Source organism: Coloeus monedula, assembly GCF_965178545.1.
Source record: "Coloeus monedula genome assembly, chromosome: 16".
In the NCBI taxonomy this organism is placed as follows: Eukaryota; Metazoa; Chordata; class Aves; order Passeriformes; family Corvidae; genus Coloeus; species Coloeus monedula.
Window position 1 is genome coordinate 10,125,868 of NC_138796.1, and position 15,248 is coordinate 10,141,115.

The following is a 15,248-nucleotide window of genomic DNA, read 5'->3' on the forward strand; positions in this document are numbered from 1 at the left end:
CACCTTCTAAGTTTTTCTTTTGGCCATTAGCAGGTTAAATACGAAAAGTTTTATTTTCAGAAGTTGGGAGCAACAAGTTACTGGTTTCCATGGGAGCTAATTCAAGTTATTGTTTGCACTGTTAATACCTTACAGTAGCTGTGCTGGTCCAAGTCAATATGCAGCAAAAGGTTTGTGAAAGAGAGGTTTTCTTAGTTGTCCTAAGGTTGTGAGTAGGTACTGCTTAATTGAGGACCTTCTGCACATGTCACTGAATTTCAGCTCAGACATAATCATTCTGATTTTTGCAAGATCCTCTAAACTGTCATTGCTTGTAATCTCTAATTATGTTTACATTATTTTGAAATGTCTAATTAGCACTTAGTTTATTGCTGAATGTGAACAGTATGTTAAATTCTGTCCAATAGGAGATGATTGTATTTTTTAAGAGAATACCAAATATTACTTTAATAAAATTTTGCTAATCTCTGTAACAGTGTGTAGATATAAAAAGAAGCAAAGTATAGATTTTTCAAGAAATTTCATCTAATAGAAATGATTGTGCAATGTTCAGTCACACTTACGATGGGAGGTAGAAAACAGCACGTTCAATGGGAAGCAGTCCTGTAGTTCCTTCCTCTTTGACTTGAATCCTTGTGCTTTCCTTGCTTTGTTCAGTTCAAGGGCTTGGTTTACAGGCAGTAAAATAAACATAATAGCACCTGCAGCTTAGTCATAAATGGGAACATCTCACAGTATCCAAGCAAACAAATGAAATCATGGAGTCATCTAACCTTTCCTGAAATGCCTTAAGAGCTCTACCATCATTCATTGTTAAGATAGATCACTATTTTGGCTATCAAAGGTATCTGAATACACAGAGGAATTGTGAAAGATTATGATTCAATTCATTGATAAAAATTACTAATTATTGACTGAGCTATCATGTGCATTTATAATACCAAAGCAAACACTCGGGTTTTGATTTTTTCATATGTTGGCAACTTCAATTACACAAATAGATTCTTCTGGCTACACCTTATGTTTGCTGGCCACAGAAAATCATGGAGCACATAGGATCTTACTATTTCCTTCCACAAAGTTCTGTCGTAGACCAGAAGAACTGAACTTGCTTTTGGGCAGGTTAATCTGAGTTGATCTCACAATTATTCAAACACTACTGCAAAGCACTTTGTATTAAAACTGAAATTAAGAACTTCGGATTTTTTGCTAATTGGAGCTCAAATAAGTTGCTTCTGAAATCATATGTCACTATGTTTCATTGTAAAAAATGAATCTAATTTAAATATGTAGACATTTATGAGGGTTAGAAACTAGAAGCATCATACGTTTGCACACCACACTAATGCAGATAGCTTTTTGTTGTTGGTTGGTTGGTTTCTTTTTTACACCTAAATTTAGCAAGGCAAAGAAACACTGATCTAGTGTTGCTTTGTAAACTGAGTCTAAATGTACTTCTTGCCAGTATTAATATCAGCTTTTTAAATTAGAGTAGTAAAGCAAATGTAGAATATTGACAATCAACATCATCTTCACAGACTAAAAAATAGGACTGTCATGTTTAGATTTTTCTGAGCATTTGCACACAGCGTATTTCCATATGTAGTGTGTGTAACATCTAAACAAGATACTACTTCACGTTTTGCCTATCTAGTTTTAAGTATTTTTATGAAGCTCTTTATTTTAATAGAACTAGTGAGGATATGTGCTATGACAGCCTTGTATTTATTTAATCACGTTGATACAGCTGAACCAATTAATGTTGCCTTCATAGGAGCATTGTTTATTACGAATATCCACAGAAAAGATGAGATTAAATCAAATTATGTGTGCTCATAAGCTGATTAAAAGTAAAAAGTAGTTGAGGACTGTGTCTGAAGTCCTTCACTTACAAGTCATGGGACAACGTGTTTTACACTTCCAAGTATTGTGGCCAGAATTCTGGTTGCTGCTGAGTGCTCAGACAGCAGCTCTTAGAAAAGATGGACTCAGCTGTAAATGAAATAATTCATCGTCCTCTCACGATTCAGAGTTTTCAGCACAAATCTGTATGAACTCTGCTACAAACACAGAAAGTTAGCACAACTTAGCTTCTGCTTAGTAAGTATTGTATTATTGGTAAAAGGTAAATTAAAAGCTGTCCTGAGTTATCTGGATGGGTTAATGGATGTTTGCTTCCATGCTTGGTCTTAAACAGCTCCCTAGGTGAGCATCTCTCTGTCACAGGGTGAAATAGCAGAGTAGTTCAGACTTCTCCTTGAAGATGGAGATTGTTGACTGTGTATTACCTTTAAGAGGCAGCTAATTTTAGACTTTACTTTTTGTTTGGTTCCTCAGACCGATTTATTGATTTTTGTGCACACTGCAGAGTTTCACAACTGTTTCTTAAAGGAAGATTTAACAATTTAAACATCACTTTCATCTGAAGGTATGAGTTTTGTTTCAGTCATTAATATTGTGCATATTGAACCTTTGCTTGCTTTACTTAAAATATTTGTAAGAAGTTTAGCATTTTGAATAAATTCTCTTATTATCATTTTAAAGCCCTTGAAATGTGAATACAGAAGATAGTTGTAGTATTTACAACTACTTAAAACATTTGTATGAGACCTTAAGGTATTTAAACGCTAAACTTCTCAACATTGCTGTGAGGTAGATTCTTTCCAGTGAAGGTTTATGTGTAGCCCAGAAGACTTCACCAACTCTTGTTTGAACAGGTTCGTTTGAGAAGGCAGTAATGTGAGAAAAGAATAGATAAATCATCTCTATGGCCCTACACAGCGACAGGGTAGGCTTTAGTTTCCCCACGCTTTAATGGAGCTGTGGGAGGCTGCCTTTATTCCTCACAGCCCCACACTGTCGGGTAATTCATTTGCACTTAGCAGGGCACAGCTCCCGTTACCAATTACTGTGATCTTTTTTTTTTCCTGCCTGGAGGCAGCACTGGAGGGACTGTATCATCAAGGATTCTCCTGACTCATCCCCAGCCTCTGTCCAGATACAAGTAATTTACTATACATTACCTAGTGTACAATGTCCATTTGCCAGTAGCTTATTTATTTTTAATTTTTTGATCAGTCCAAAGATATAAAGATTTCCTTTGAAGAACTAGTAAAGAGAATCTCAATGTAGCATTGTCATCAAAATATGCAGAAGTGTTAAATGAGTTTCTGGAGGTCTTCTGGTGTTTGTTCAGTGGTATTAATTTAGCTAGAGCAGACAGTTACAAAAATTTAATCTCAGTTATTTAATAGAAGTGGACATTTTTCTGCAGTATTGACCAGCCCAGTCCAGAAGGATTCTGTGCTCCTGGAAGAAACACGTTATTCCAGGTACTGGTATGGTGAGAAGCGTGACAGGACCTCAGTTTTGTCAAATACTTCTGCTCACTGTTTTTTAAAGAAATGAGTAGTAATAGTGAGTTTTTAATAATGCATAATCCAAGATGATTACTCATGGTTAGTCAGCTGCTGCTATTTCTCATCTTTTTCTGCTTTTGTATAATTACCTTCATAAAAATAGCTGTATGATTTAAATCCTTGTTGCCCTGTATTTGACCACAAAACTTAATTAATTAAGTTTATCAACACTGTAGGATTGCAGTTTCTCTTTCAATATAATAATTCAATGTCAATTTTCATGTCAAAGTTCACCTGCTGCACTAAGATGGTGTCTGCACGATGGGTGTCAGGACAGCAGAGGTGAAGCTGTGCCCGTCCGATCGGGCTCGTGCCAGCGCAGCCTTCACGGCGTTCCTGAGCTCCGGGCAGCCGCTGTGGCTGGGCTGAGGGGCGGTACCCTCTTTGTAGCACAGCCTCCCTTTGGTGTTGCTCCAGGAACAGATGGAGATAGAGACTGCAGCCGAGACCATGATTTGTTTCTTTATTTTCGCTTTACCCCTTGCTGATAGGCAGCATGCCAAGAGGAGCCATCCTTTAAAACTCTGCATCTCTCCCTCTCCTTGGAGTGGGTGTTTCATCCCCAGGCTTGTCTCCGGGAAGTGACTCCCATAGCTTCCAGTTCCCAGATTGTTCAGTGAGCTGAATGTTCCCGACTACTTTGTTTATGTTCAAGTCCGATGTGTGTTGATCCTTGGAAGAAAGGAGATACTGAGCATTCCAAGGGTCTGGACTGGGACTGGACTAATTTGCAGCCTAGGAAGGAGGTTCGCTGTAGGCTTGTGTAGGCACTGGTAGGGGTCTGCTGCATTCTGAAAGCACAGTCCTTGTCCTTCTTCATGAGAGGTGATGGGAATTGCCAAGTCAGACTGTGACTTCTCACATTCTTTCAGGTACAAATCATTAATGCCCAGTGCTCAAATGGAAGGAATATTTGAAACTATAACAGCCCCCAATGTGCTTATTGGCCTCAGTGTCAGAAATTACTCTTCTCACTGCACAGATCTCCAAGTCTTTCCAGGCACTAACAGGGAGACTAGAGAGCTTAATGCAATGGCCTTCCTTGGCAGCTGTTAGTTAACCTGCTGGATCTTACACTTCTTAAGGGTCTTTTTTAGTGTTTTCTGATACACTGAAGAAAAAAGTAAGAAAAACAAAAACAAACCCAACATTTTACAGTTCTAGTATCCTCCCCACTGAAGATTCTGGTGGATTACAAACTGCTAGTTTTAAATTTTACTGAGTTTTATAAATGGAGAAACTGAATGCTCATGTCCATTCCATGATTCTGTAAATCCTGGAACTGGTATTGCTAATATCTTGTGACTATTAATTCAATTCAATATTGCAATGTATATAGTGACCCAGGTTCCTTGCAGGTGTGAGTGGTTGAGCAGTGTTAATGTCAGCCAGTTGACTTGGCCAAAGCTTGAATGTACTATGATTCTTGAACTGTTATTTTCCAGCAGATTGCTAAAATAAAAGCTGATTTACTACCAAAGTGTCATCCAGATTTCACAGTTTGTGCCAAATAAAATACCAGTTCTGGTGTCTCAAGTAGCAGGGAAATATGTATTTCCCTCCTTATATGATTTTTCCAAGGAAATACATTTTGTCTTTTGAAGATAAAATGTTTAAAAATAAAAAGAGCATTTGTCTTCAGCAGTTAAGAAGATAGCAACCACCTACAATCTGTGAGAACACTTACATAAGGCTCATACATTGTACAGGAGTTCTGGTTTGCCAGTACTGGAACACTGTTCCTATGTACTTGTCGGGGAAATGCAAACCGAAGCCTTCCTAGCAGTGCTGGTGCAGATTGTATTTTGATAATGTATTCTAAAGACTAAGTAGGAAAATACCTTTTTTCTAATTTTCACTTTACTACTCTTAAACATTTTGCTGAATTCTATGTTAAAATGAAAAACAAAAAAACAACCACCTGAAATAATTTTGGACTATTAGAACAATTGAGTAAATGTATTTTTAGTTGCCAGAAATAAATTGGTATTATGCTTTCCTACAGTTCACAAGGAGAAATGGTTTTCATCCCTAGCAGAGTGATGGCTCACACAACTTTAGGTTTCTTAATTTCAAGGAAGGGAGCAGAAACCCCTGAAGTGACAACTGATTTCTGTACGATCAGCCTGGTATAAAAGGTGCTTTCTTGGATTATGCGAAGTAGGATACCGAAACTTGTATTAATATGGGGTTTTTAAAATTCTGTTTTTCCTGTACATGTTTTTTTACTGTTGAGTTTCAGTTATGTTATTAATATACTTTGTGTATAGGTCTGCTTCAAGTCAGGGGTTACACAGATAATGGTTACCATCTGTAAATGCAGATGGCAAACATGAAATAATTCTTCAAGATTGAGGAGGCTTCAAAGAAATGAGAAAGATGAGGCAAATTGTTATCTAATATAAAATATGAGAGTATCATGTGCTTTACATTCTAAATCAGAGGTTTCTCAGTTTTGCATATGGTTGCTGGATAAAGTGTTTATTGTACAGGGTTTGATTTTAAACAAGGTGAACTAATGTTTTCTACTACTCGTTTTTGTGTTTGAATTGTTAATGTACAAACAACTAGTTGTATTAGAAACATGAGAATGAAATGGCTTTTGAAGTCTGAAAATAGATGGGAGACATTCTGCATATCTTTAGTTGAGTTTCATGTGAAGTAAATGCTGCTGGCTGTAGCCTGTTGTATTCATCTGGAGCAGTTAAAATGAGTGTGCTAGAAAATGGTAATGGTTTATTATCTCATACATGCAGCAGTGTAAAAAGATGTTTACAAAGAAATGTCTTTTTTCCTCATTTATTTCTTTTTTGTTTATTTGTTTGGAAAGGTATTTATGAAAGTAATTTTTAAGTTTCCAGATTAGTTTGTCAATTGATAAGGAAAACCTTATGCCAAAAACAAACTAGTAATTTCATGGATGCCAACTTTAGGAGTTGTCTTCAGAAAGCTGAACAGCTGAATTCTTTAGATTCTAATAGAACAAGAGCTAAGAATCACATTAATTATTTATATATTTCTATTGCAAGTTTTCAGTTTGTCATCTTTATAATATTTTTTAGAAGTTCTGTTCATTGATTCAGTAAGGAGCTGTAAGGATCCTAGTGTATCTAAGCTAGATGTTGATGATGTAGGTCACTGACTTTTTTCCCCCATACAAAAAACCCCTATAAATGTTGGGTGGGGATGTGTGTTTTCCTTTTTGGGGAGGGTTAAGAGAATTTGTTGTTCTTAGCTCAGAAATATTTCTGCAGTCTGATACAGCAGCACTTCATAAGTAATAATTAAAAGAAATGAGAGCAAAATGTGATTTGAGATACGAGTAAAGAATTTGAGGAATTTAGACTTTCTGGGAATTCTAGAGTGTCTTTTGTTCAAACATTATGTAGCAACATAGCAATAGGGTTGTTCTAGTGTTAAAGGATCATTTGAGGAAATACCTGGGTTTTTAGCAGCCTTTAGGAGAAGGGAAATGCAATGCCTGTTACTTTACTGTGAATTGGAAAGTTTAAAGTTAGGGTTAGAGTTCTGCACTAGAGAACTGTCGATTTAGAGGTTTCCTAATGACGAAATTCATGTACTGTATGAAACCACAGTGAACTGAGAGTCATTATCAGCAGGAAAAATTGTGTGAAAGGGGTGGGCAAAGCATTCATAGTGAGGTTACCCAGAGATGGTGAAATCACCTGCTTTGGAAATTTTCAGACAAGACAAATTCCTGAGATCTGGTAATCCCATGAGACAGGGGCATGGACAAGATGACCTCCAGAAGGTCCCGTCCAACATATTTTATAATTGCTCAAATCATAGATCAAGCACATTTTGTGTGGGAAGTCAAACTACTTTTGAGTTGTGCTGCTGTGCTGCAGTCAACATAATTTAATTATCGCATGCTGTGTTCTCAGTTGTATCTGGACAATAAACCCACATTTCTGTACATTCCTGAAACAAAAATTAAGAGATGGACACATTACCAATTCCACAGTGCATTGCAGAAGTGATGAAAGTCAAGCTGGTTTCATTCAAAGCATGAGGTTTAGTTATCTGTCATGGGGAAAAGAATAGTCAAAGCTGACCTGCAGAACAACACATGCTAAACCTTTAGTACAAGAAGGTGTTTCTATTAATTTCATCTGGGTTTGAAAGCATGAATACAGCTCATGTGGCTTAATCTCTTTGAAAAGTCTCTCCAAGGCAATTCATATCTAGTAAATTGTGGATAAAATGCTGTGAATATGAGCAGATAAGCAGCTACATTTTCACTTAAATTCTGCTCTGAAGAGACCTGCTTGGTTAATAATGTACTTAATTTGTATGGGTGAGTGGGAGTTTGAGGAGAGTGTAATGTCAGGAAATCGAGTGAGAGCTGAGTAAATTATGCTTCTAAAAGCTAAGAACAAAGAAAAAAATCTTGCATAACGGTAAGTTAATGTGTCTTCATTTAATGTGAACGTACCAGTTTGTAACTAGGGAAAATAATGAAAAATATGCACTTAACCATGATAATTGTTCTATTTAGGTGTATATCAAGCAGTACTTGCTTGTATTTCTTATTTTTCAATTCACACTTTCAGAACATGATTCTCTACCCTTTTGTAGTGTAGGCCATTCTTTGGTGGTCATGATAATTTTTTGTCATCTTGGTTTTTTAAATATCATGTTAACATTTGAAATATTTTGGGATTAATCATTGAAACATATATTGCATTTTAAAAACCTTTGAATACACACACCAGCACATGTGGTGTTTATATTCAGAATATTTGAAGTTTGAAATTTAAGGTTGACTATGGCAAGCAGTTGTGTTTCTTAGGAATTATTTTTTTTTAATCTCACAATAATAAGGCATTTCTTCGTTTTTATGGATCTTTTGGAATTGTTAATATTTCATATCATTCAAGTTTCTGAGAATCCAGGGACAGGACTTCATTGAAGTCCATATTGATTTATTGGAATTTTAATGACTTGATAGTTCTCTAAGTTATAAAAAGGCTGTACCAATAATTCATATTTCTGTCTCTCCTTATTGTAGATTAAGTACCACACTAATGATAGAAAGGAAGGAAATAATGAATTGGGACTTTTATTTAACTCTGTGAAGTATTTTAACAATAAGTAACTAGTGCGCAGTAAAATTAATTTTAAAATATTCATGGCCAAATGTCTTCCTTGCTGGTGAGACTGAGGATTAACTAGTTCTCATACAGTCCTTTGGTGGTGTGAAGTCCTGTGTCAATACTAACGTTAATTTGAGATCTGAAGGAGAGTTGTGCAGAGCTTCAAAATACTAAAAGCCATTTGTATGTTAGTACAATATATTTATTCAGCATTCTCTAATAGAAGCTACTGAAAACAGGGGATGTTGTGCTGATACGCGGGTGGGGGCACAGGGTGGGGCACGGGAGCTTCTGAACATCCGTCGTGAGGGTTAATACTGGCTGATTTTTGTCAGTGAGCAGAGAAACTGTCCTGCTTCTCTGTTAAATTGCCTCTACATCCATTCCCTGACTATATTTTTTCCAACCCGTAATATTTGTGGGAAATCAGTAGGTAATGCCTGTGTAATTCTGAAGTTGAGGTTTGCGTGCGAAGGAACTGACCATACCCCAAATGTGTAGGCAAAGCAGTGTCTGAAGCGTTTCTCGGTGTTGCTGGAGCAGAGTGTGACCAGAGCCGCCTTGTTTCCGCAGAGCGCCGAGGCGTGCCCGGGATGGAGCCCGCGGGGCCGGCGGACGGCGAGGACGAGCCCGGGCCCCCGGCGCGGCTGGCGCCCAGCCCGCACAGCGAGGCCGTGGCGCACGAGCTGCGGGGGCTGTCGCTGCAGCCCAGCCCCTGCCTGCCGCCCCTCACCGAGCGCAAGAATGGTGAGTGCCCGGGCTGCGCGGGGTCACGGGGACGGGCCGCGCCGGAACCGCGAGGGACTCTCCTCGCCTGCTCCTGCCACGTCCAGGTGTGCCAGGGGTTGGGAAGTCTGTCCCGGGAGCTTCACCCGCCAGGAGAGCTCTTGGAGAACCAGCGGGCACACTCTGGGGCCTACAATGGAGTTGTGTAGATTTTTAAGTAGTTTTAAAACTACAGCTGGTGTATACTACAAGTATTTATGAGATGTTTTTGAGAGTTATTATCAGAAAAAAAGATATAATTTTTCAAGAACAAGGTTTTTTTTCTGCAAAATAATACATAATTAATGTTTCACATTCTATCCCAGAAAGTTTAATTCAATATTAGTACACTTCTGGAAAAATTGTTTTTTCTTAATTTCCTGTAAAACTGAAATGGATGTGGTGTCATTGATCTGTGTCATGTCAAACCTCCAGAGCAGCCAAACTATTGCTTAGCTATAAGTTCAGATTTAGTAATTTTGCTTAATTTGGTTAGAAACACTTTTTTTTGTAGAAATGATGAAAGTCAGAAGATTTGTAAAAGTGAATGTTGAACTTGATGGGTTCAAATTAAAAGTAGTTTTAATATTTGGTCTTTGTTGTTACTTTTTACCAAACACTGGATATTTGCAAGAGTATTTTAGCATGTGACTACATTATAAAGTGAATAAGCATAAGAGATTGCAGTTCACAGAAATACGGTGGCACTTAAAAAAATTCTGAAGTGTTTCAGGGTATTTTTTGGTTGGATATTTTTATGCAGGAAGCATTATGCTTACTGTGAGCTTTGGTAGTGATCCTTTAAATCTTTGTTTACTTGAATTAGTCTTTTGGCAGTAGTCCAGTAGAAGGCTGAACTGTTCTAGTGTTGTTCTGCAGTGTTGTTAAGCTGACTTGCACAAGTTAGTACAGAAACCGTGTTTCCAGCTTTTCCAATGTCACTACAAGGGTAGGAGGCTTCTGCTCTGGATTGGTTTTGTTTACCATGGAGGTAATCACAGCATGCCTGGTGAGCCAGCAGTCACTGGAGCTGTTATTACCTTCTCCTTTTTCACATTTTCCTTCTCTCCCCTGCCCTCTGCCCCAGAGATCCCAGTCACAGAGCAAAGCAGGTGTAAGAGTTTGGGTGGGCACAGCTCAGTGGGTTTGCTGCAAATTCTCATGGTTAGTTTAAGCTGCAGTGGAATTATTGTCCCTTGAGTTTACAAAGGAACATTTATATGCTGTGCCAACTCTGTTGAAGAAGTTTTAACTTCCAGCAGAAGATCAATAATAAAACAGTTGGAACGCATTAGGAGCTTAAGCTTTTCCAGTCACTTATTACATGCAGGTATTTACTCCCTGAATAAAGACAAATGGATAATTTTGAGAGGTGGATGTTGTATGTTGGTCTCCTGGACTGTCACAATTTTAAGGTTCTCCTATTTCATTTGAGCTGTTTTCAAGTTCATGGCTGTGGGCAATACTGGATTGTTAATGAAACTAATTTCAGGTTCTCGTTAGTCTGTATCTTTCTGGATAATTAGGCAGCACATACAGCACATTGATCATGTAAACCTGTGCCCTGTATATTGCAGTGTCTTATCGTGCCTGTTTCTCTGGAGGCCAACTCTTGTTCCACTTGCTAAAAAGTAGCAAAAGTTACCATTTCATTGGCTCTGCTTTTCACACTTGTCACCTCCTGAGTGATGACGAAGATGTGTCTGTGATTCTGGCAGTCTCATGACAACCACGGGTGTACAGTCCCTGTCATGAGCAGTGGGGCTGCTCACAAAAAAGGAGTTTGGTAAACAGGCTCTGGGTTTGCATCCCTGCCTGAAGGATGCCAGGTTGGGTCCAGTGTGTGTGCTTTTTAGGCAAGATGCTGTGTCCTTAGGAAGGACAGCTTGGGGGAAGGGAAGAGTGCCATGGAGGAGGCTCATTGGAAGCAGGAGGGAGAAGACTGATGACTGGGTGCTGAATTGGGCTGCAGTGGAGGAAGGCTGATGAGAGTAGCAGCAGCGTGGCACAGCCCAAGTACCAGTCAGAACAATGTGCTGCCCACACACTGTACCACAGTTTCACGAGCTTCTGTCTGAGAGCCAGGAGGTGGCAAGGGAGGCAAGGATAGGCTGTCTGCTGCTGACAGCAGGAGGGTGGATGGGAATGATGCTGCCTGCAGCTTTCCAACCTGCTGTTTCAGAGCCAAATGATGGGAAGAGATTGCACATGTAGATACCATCAAAAAAAGGAAGCAGTGCATGACCAGAGTTTTTTTGCATGCTGAATTAGTACTTTTCCAGAATTGATGAGCATGCCACTTTGGCTGATAGAGGGAGCTGTGAAGGTCAGGGTGTGAGGAGCCATGCAATCATTATTTCAAGATACGCGTAAAATAGAAAGCTCTGAGCTTGTGTTTTACAGCAATCTCTCTTGGCTCTGCAGTGGCTTCCTTGACTATCTCCTTGTGCCAAAATCTTCTTGTCACAGTGGCTACTAATTTCTGAAAAAGAGACATGTAAGTTGCTCTTGTGCAGTTGTCATCCACAGGCGGGAGCCTGGTTATGTCTTTGAAAAATGGGTGGATAAGTGGCTGGCTCCTGTCCAGGCCACTGACTGCCCTTCAGCTCTGCATCTGGCCATAAATCCTGTCAGAAGGGGAGTGTGCCCGTTCCCTGCCCTCTTCGTGGTAGAGAAGCAGTTCTGTTCGAGGTGGTGGGGGCTGTGAGGTGTCTGCTCCTCCAAACTCAGAGTCAGTGTAGGAACGGGATTGCTTCTGCTTCTCTTTGGGGTTGTGTATCATGAACTGGAGGAGAGTAGAGAAGGCGGTGCTGTGCCTCCCATGGCTGGCAGCAACTGTTCTCCTGCCGAATTGGGCTAATTGAGAGAAGAACCAAGTCTTGGATGTTTTATAGGAAAAAAGCCTTGGGACAGTGAACATCTTAAAGCAAGACTGGTAAAATCTCAATAAGCATAAATCAGCCCAAAGAAAGCAATGCCCCTGGCTGCGTAAGAACAGGGACACTCAGGAGCAGAGACCCAGACACACCGAAGGTCAAGTGAGAATTGCAGCTTCCTTTGGTGCTGGAGAGCTCGTGGGGAACTGTGGGGAATTCAGGGGAAGGTGGAACACACACACACACAAAAACCCAACACAAACCCAAACAAAAACAAATACTCCAAATGGTGTATATTGAGTCCTCCTAAGGGACCAGTCAAGTCAGCTGGGAGACACAGTTCTTAAAATAACTGAATGAAATCCACATCCCACTTAACCTAATGGTATTACTTAAATAAATTTGATGATCCAAGGGAATTTTTCTGGCATCTAAAAGAGTTGTGGTATATTAGTTTGCCTGTTATCTCTTATCTTCCACTCCCTCAGTATGTAGCACTGGTAACATACATTCTTGACATAGTTTTATGGCTTCTGAACAAATCCTCAATCCTCTGTGCAGTGAATAGATTTGAACTCCAAATTTGATGTTAGGGAGTCAGGTGACATTCAGGACATTCTCCTTGCATCTGTATATGACAGGTTTTTCTTCACTCCTCTAACATCAGTGATTAGGTGTGTTTTTTCCTCTTGTAATGATACATAGGTAGGTCACTGTGCTTAGAATTTATTTTCTTGAGAGAGCTGGGAGAGACACAGTGTAGAAAAATGGCTAGTGGAAAGTCTAGAGAACAAAAAATGGAAAACTTAGTTCTGATTAAAGCAATAGCTTGGCACAGAAAATAATTGAAAATGTCGTCTTAAATTCAGTAGTTTCATAATCACTAAGCTGAAAGCAGTGAGATCTGGAAAACAGCATGCAGATACTCTGATTAACAGCACCACCCCCCAACAGCATCAGCAAAACAAACATAAAAACCCCCCACAAAACCAGACTCCAGGGGAAGTGTATCCTGACAGACCTATCTAGATAAAGTGGACAGTTTGTGTAAGTTTACAGTAGAAATGTGTGTGTGCATTTTTAGTGTAGTGCATAAATAATGTGTGTGTGTACAGTGGTTGCCCAGAGAGGCTGTGGAATCTCCATCCATGGAGATACTAAAAATCAGACTGGGCACTGTCCTGGGCAGCCTGTTGCAGCTGACCCTGCTCCAGCAGGGCTTGGGCCAGGTGATCTCAAGAGGCTTCTGCCAGCCTCCGTGATTCTGGGGTTTGTCTTTGCATTAAGATTTTAATAGCCCATGGAACATCCCATGCAAATATTCTACTAAATCATCTTTGGTAAAAACACACAGCATATTGTAATTAATATATATTTGTCTCTATGCTTTGGGTTTTTTTGGGAGTGCTCTGGTTTTTGGGGGTGTGTTTTTGGGGTTTTGTTTGGTTTTTAACGTCAGTAGAAAAAACAAATGTCCGTTGGTCTCCCTGTAAATATTTGAATGCTGTCCTATCTGTTCCGAGATGAGAGCGCAAACTGAGTAGGTACTGATTTCCCAGTGAGTCTGTCTTTGTCATTGGTACCGCCAGTTCCCACAATCCTAGCATTCCCAGGCCATCAGTCAGTGTCTACAAGGAACAATTTTCAAATATTAAAGCATGTGAAAAGACACACAAGCCAAAACTCAGAGATCTCTAGGGACTGTGACCTCTTAAATGGAATATATTCTGACATTTTCACAGGCTACATGAAAGAATTCCAGCAGGGTCATTCCATTTGGTAAACTTCTAAACAAACATTCCATCATTTTAGTTTGATTTATAGATATTATTTTTTTTAATTATCTGCTTATTGTGAAGAGATTAACACAGGAGACATGACCTGTGACTGACTCAATTCAAGGCATCTGGTATATATGAAATCTTGTTTGAGGGCTTGGCATTTGAGTGATTACAGGAGATACAGAAAGCATGTTTTCTTTTCAAGTTTGCTTGATCAAACTGTCTTATTCTGACCTTTTTTCTTGAAATTCTTTGTGCACAACTAAATGCACGGCTTGAAAAGAATGTTGAGTTAATTTTAAATTCCACTGTATAATTGTTTTAAGTTGTTAGAACTAAATCCTAACTGCAAATGTTGTCATTGAAGTGTCACCTTGTGACAGGGCCACTACAAGAAAGTAACACGGAGCAAACAGAACTGGTAATTGGTGTGCAGCACTTATTGTAGGCATCTTTTGCAAGTCATAGGTAGCACAATGGGTGACTAAATATTGTCCTCTAAAGGATTTATATGTATTCAGTTAAATGTGGATGTGTATAGTTAAACGTATACAAAAATGCGTATTTTTATGTACTTTATATACACACTTTAAAAATATTTATTAATTTAGCTGTGTATATGGACAAGACCAAATGGAAGGTAGTTTTCATTTAAGCAGTGAATACTGCCAACATATGTCCTCCCTTAAAAGGAATTTGTGTGGGTTTTAGTGGGAGAAGAGAAGCAGAACATGCAGACTTACAAATTTGACATCACTGTAAGTGTTTGGTATTTTTCTGAGAAGAGTGACTGAGGTAGATGGTGACCATTATTTGCGTTGTTTGGGTCTTTGTTGCCACAATGGTAGAGAATATAGGCAGAACAGACCCCCCCCAAAACAAAACCCCTTAATTAACAATTGGAAGTAATGTTCTTAATGTTTATAGGAGTAATAGAATTAATTATAATAGGGGTTATGTAAACTAATGCTTTAGTTTGTGTAGTCAGAGCACTATTTTCCTATGTGAAGAAATTACTACACCATGATCAAGAACTAGATTATCCTAACACAATATAAAGCACCAAGATATTCATCAAGGTGTATGTAAAGCCAAGGTGAAATAGGTATTTGAGTAATTAGGCTTTTTTCCCACTTAAAAATGTTATTGTGGTAGTGAAAGAGTTTAAATACCCAAGGGCATTTGGTTTGGTTTTGTTTTTCTTTTTTATGGGATTGCAAAGGAATGAGTTCCATATGATGTGAAGAGTTGGAATGTACTGTTAAAGCAATTGTTGCTTAGTTACTTGAT

At 38.9% G+C, this 15,248-nt stretch overlaps 1 protein-coding gene across 3 annotated transcripts in view; it reads left to right on the forward strand.

The window, feature by feature from the left end:
- MRTFB (myocardin related transcription factor B) overlaps positions 1-15,248 on the forward strand; it is a 70,401-nt gene that overhangs the window by 9,538 nt on the left and 45,615 nt on the right. For 2 of the 3 annotated variants that reach the window (XM_082292134.1, XM_082292136.1), the window contains exon 3: positions 9,110-9,283. The exons of the other annotated variant lie outside the window; for it this stretch is intronic. In XM_082292134.1, the coding sequence (XP_082148260.1) occupies positions 9,130-9,283 (154 nt within the window). In that variant the 5' untranslated portion in view covers positions 9,110-9,129. The remainder of the gene's footprint in view (positions 1-9,109; positions 9,284-15,248) is intronic. 3 annotated transcript variants of the gene reach the window in all.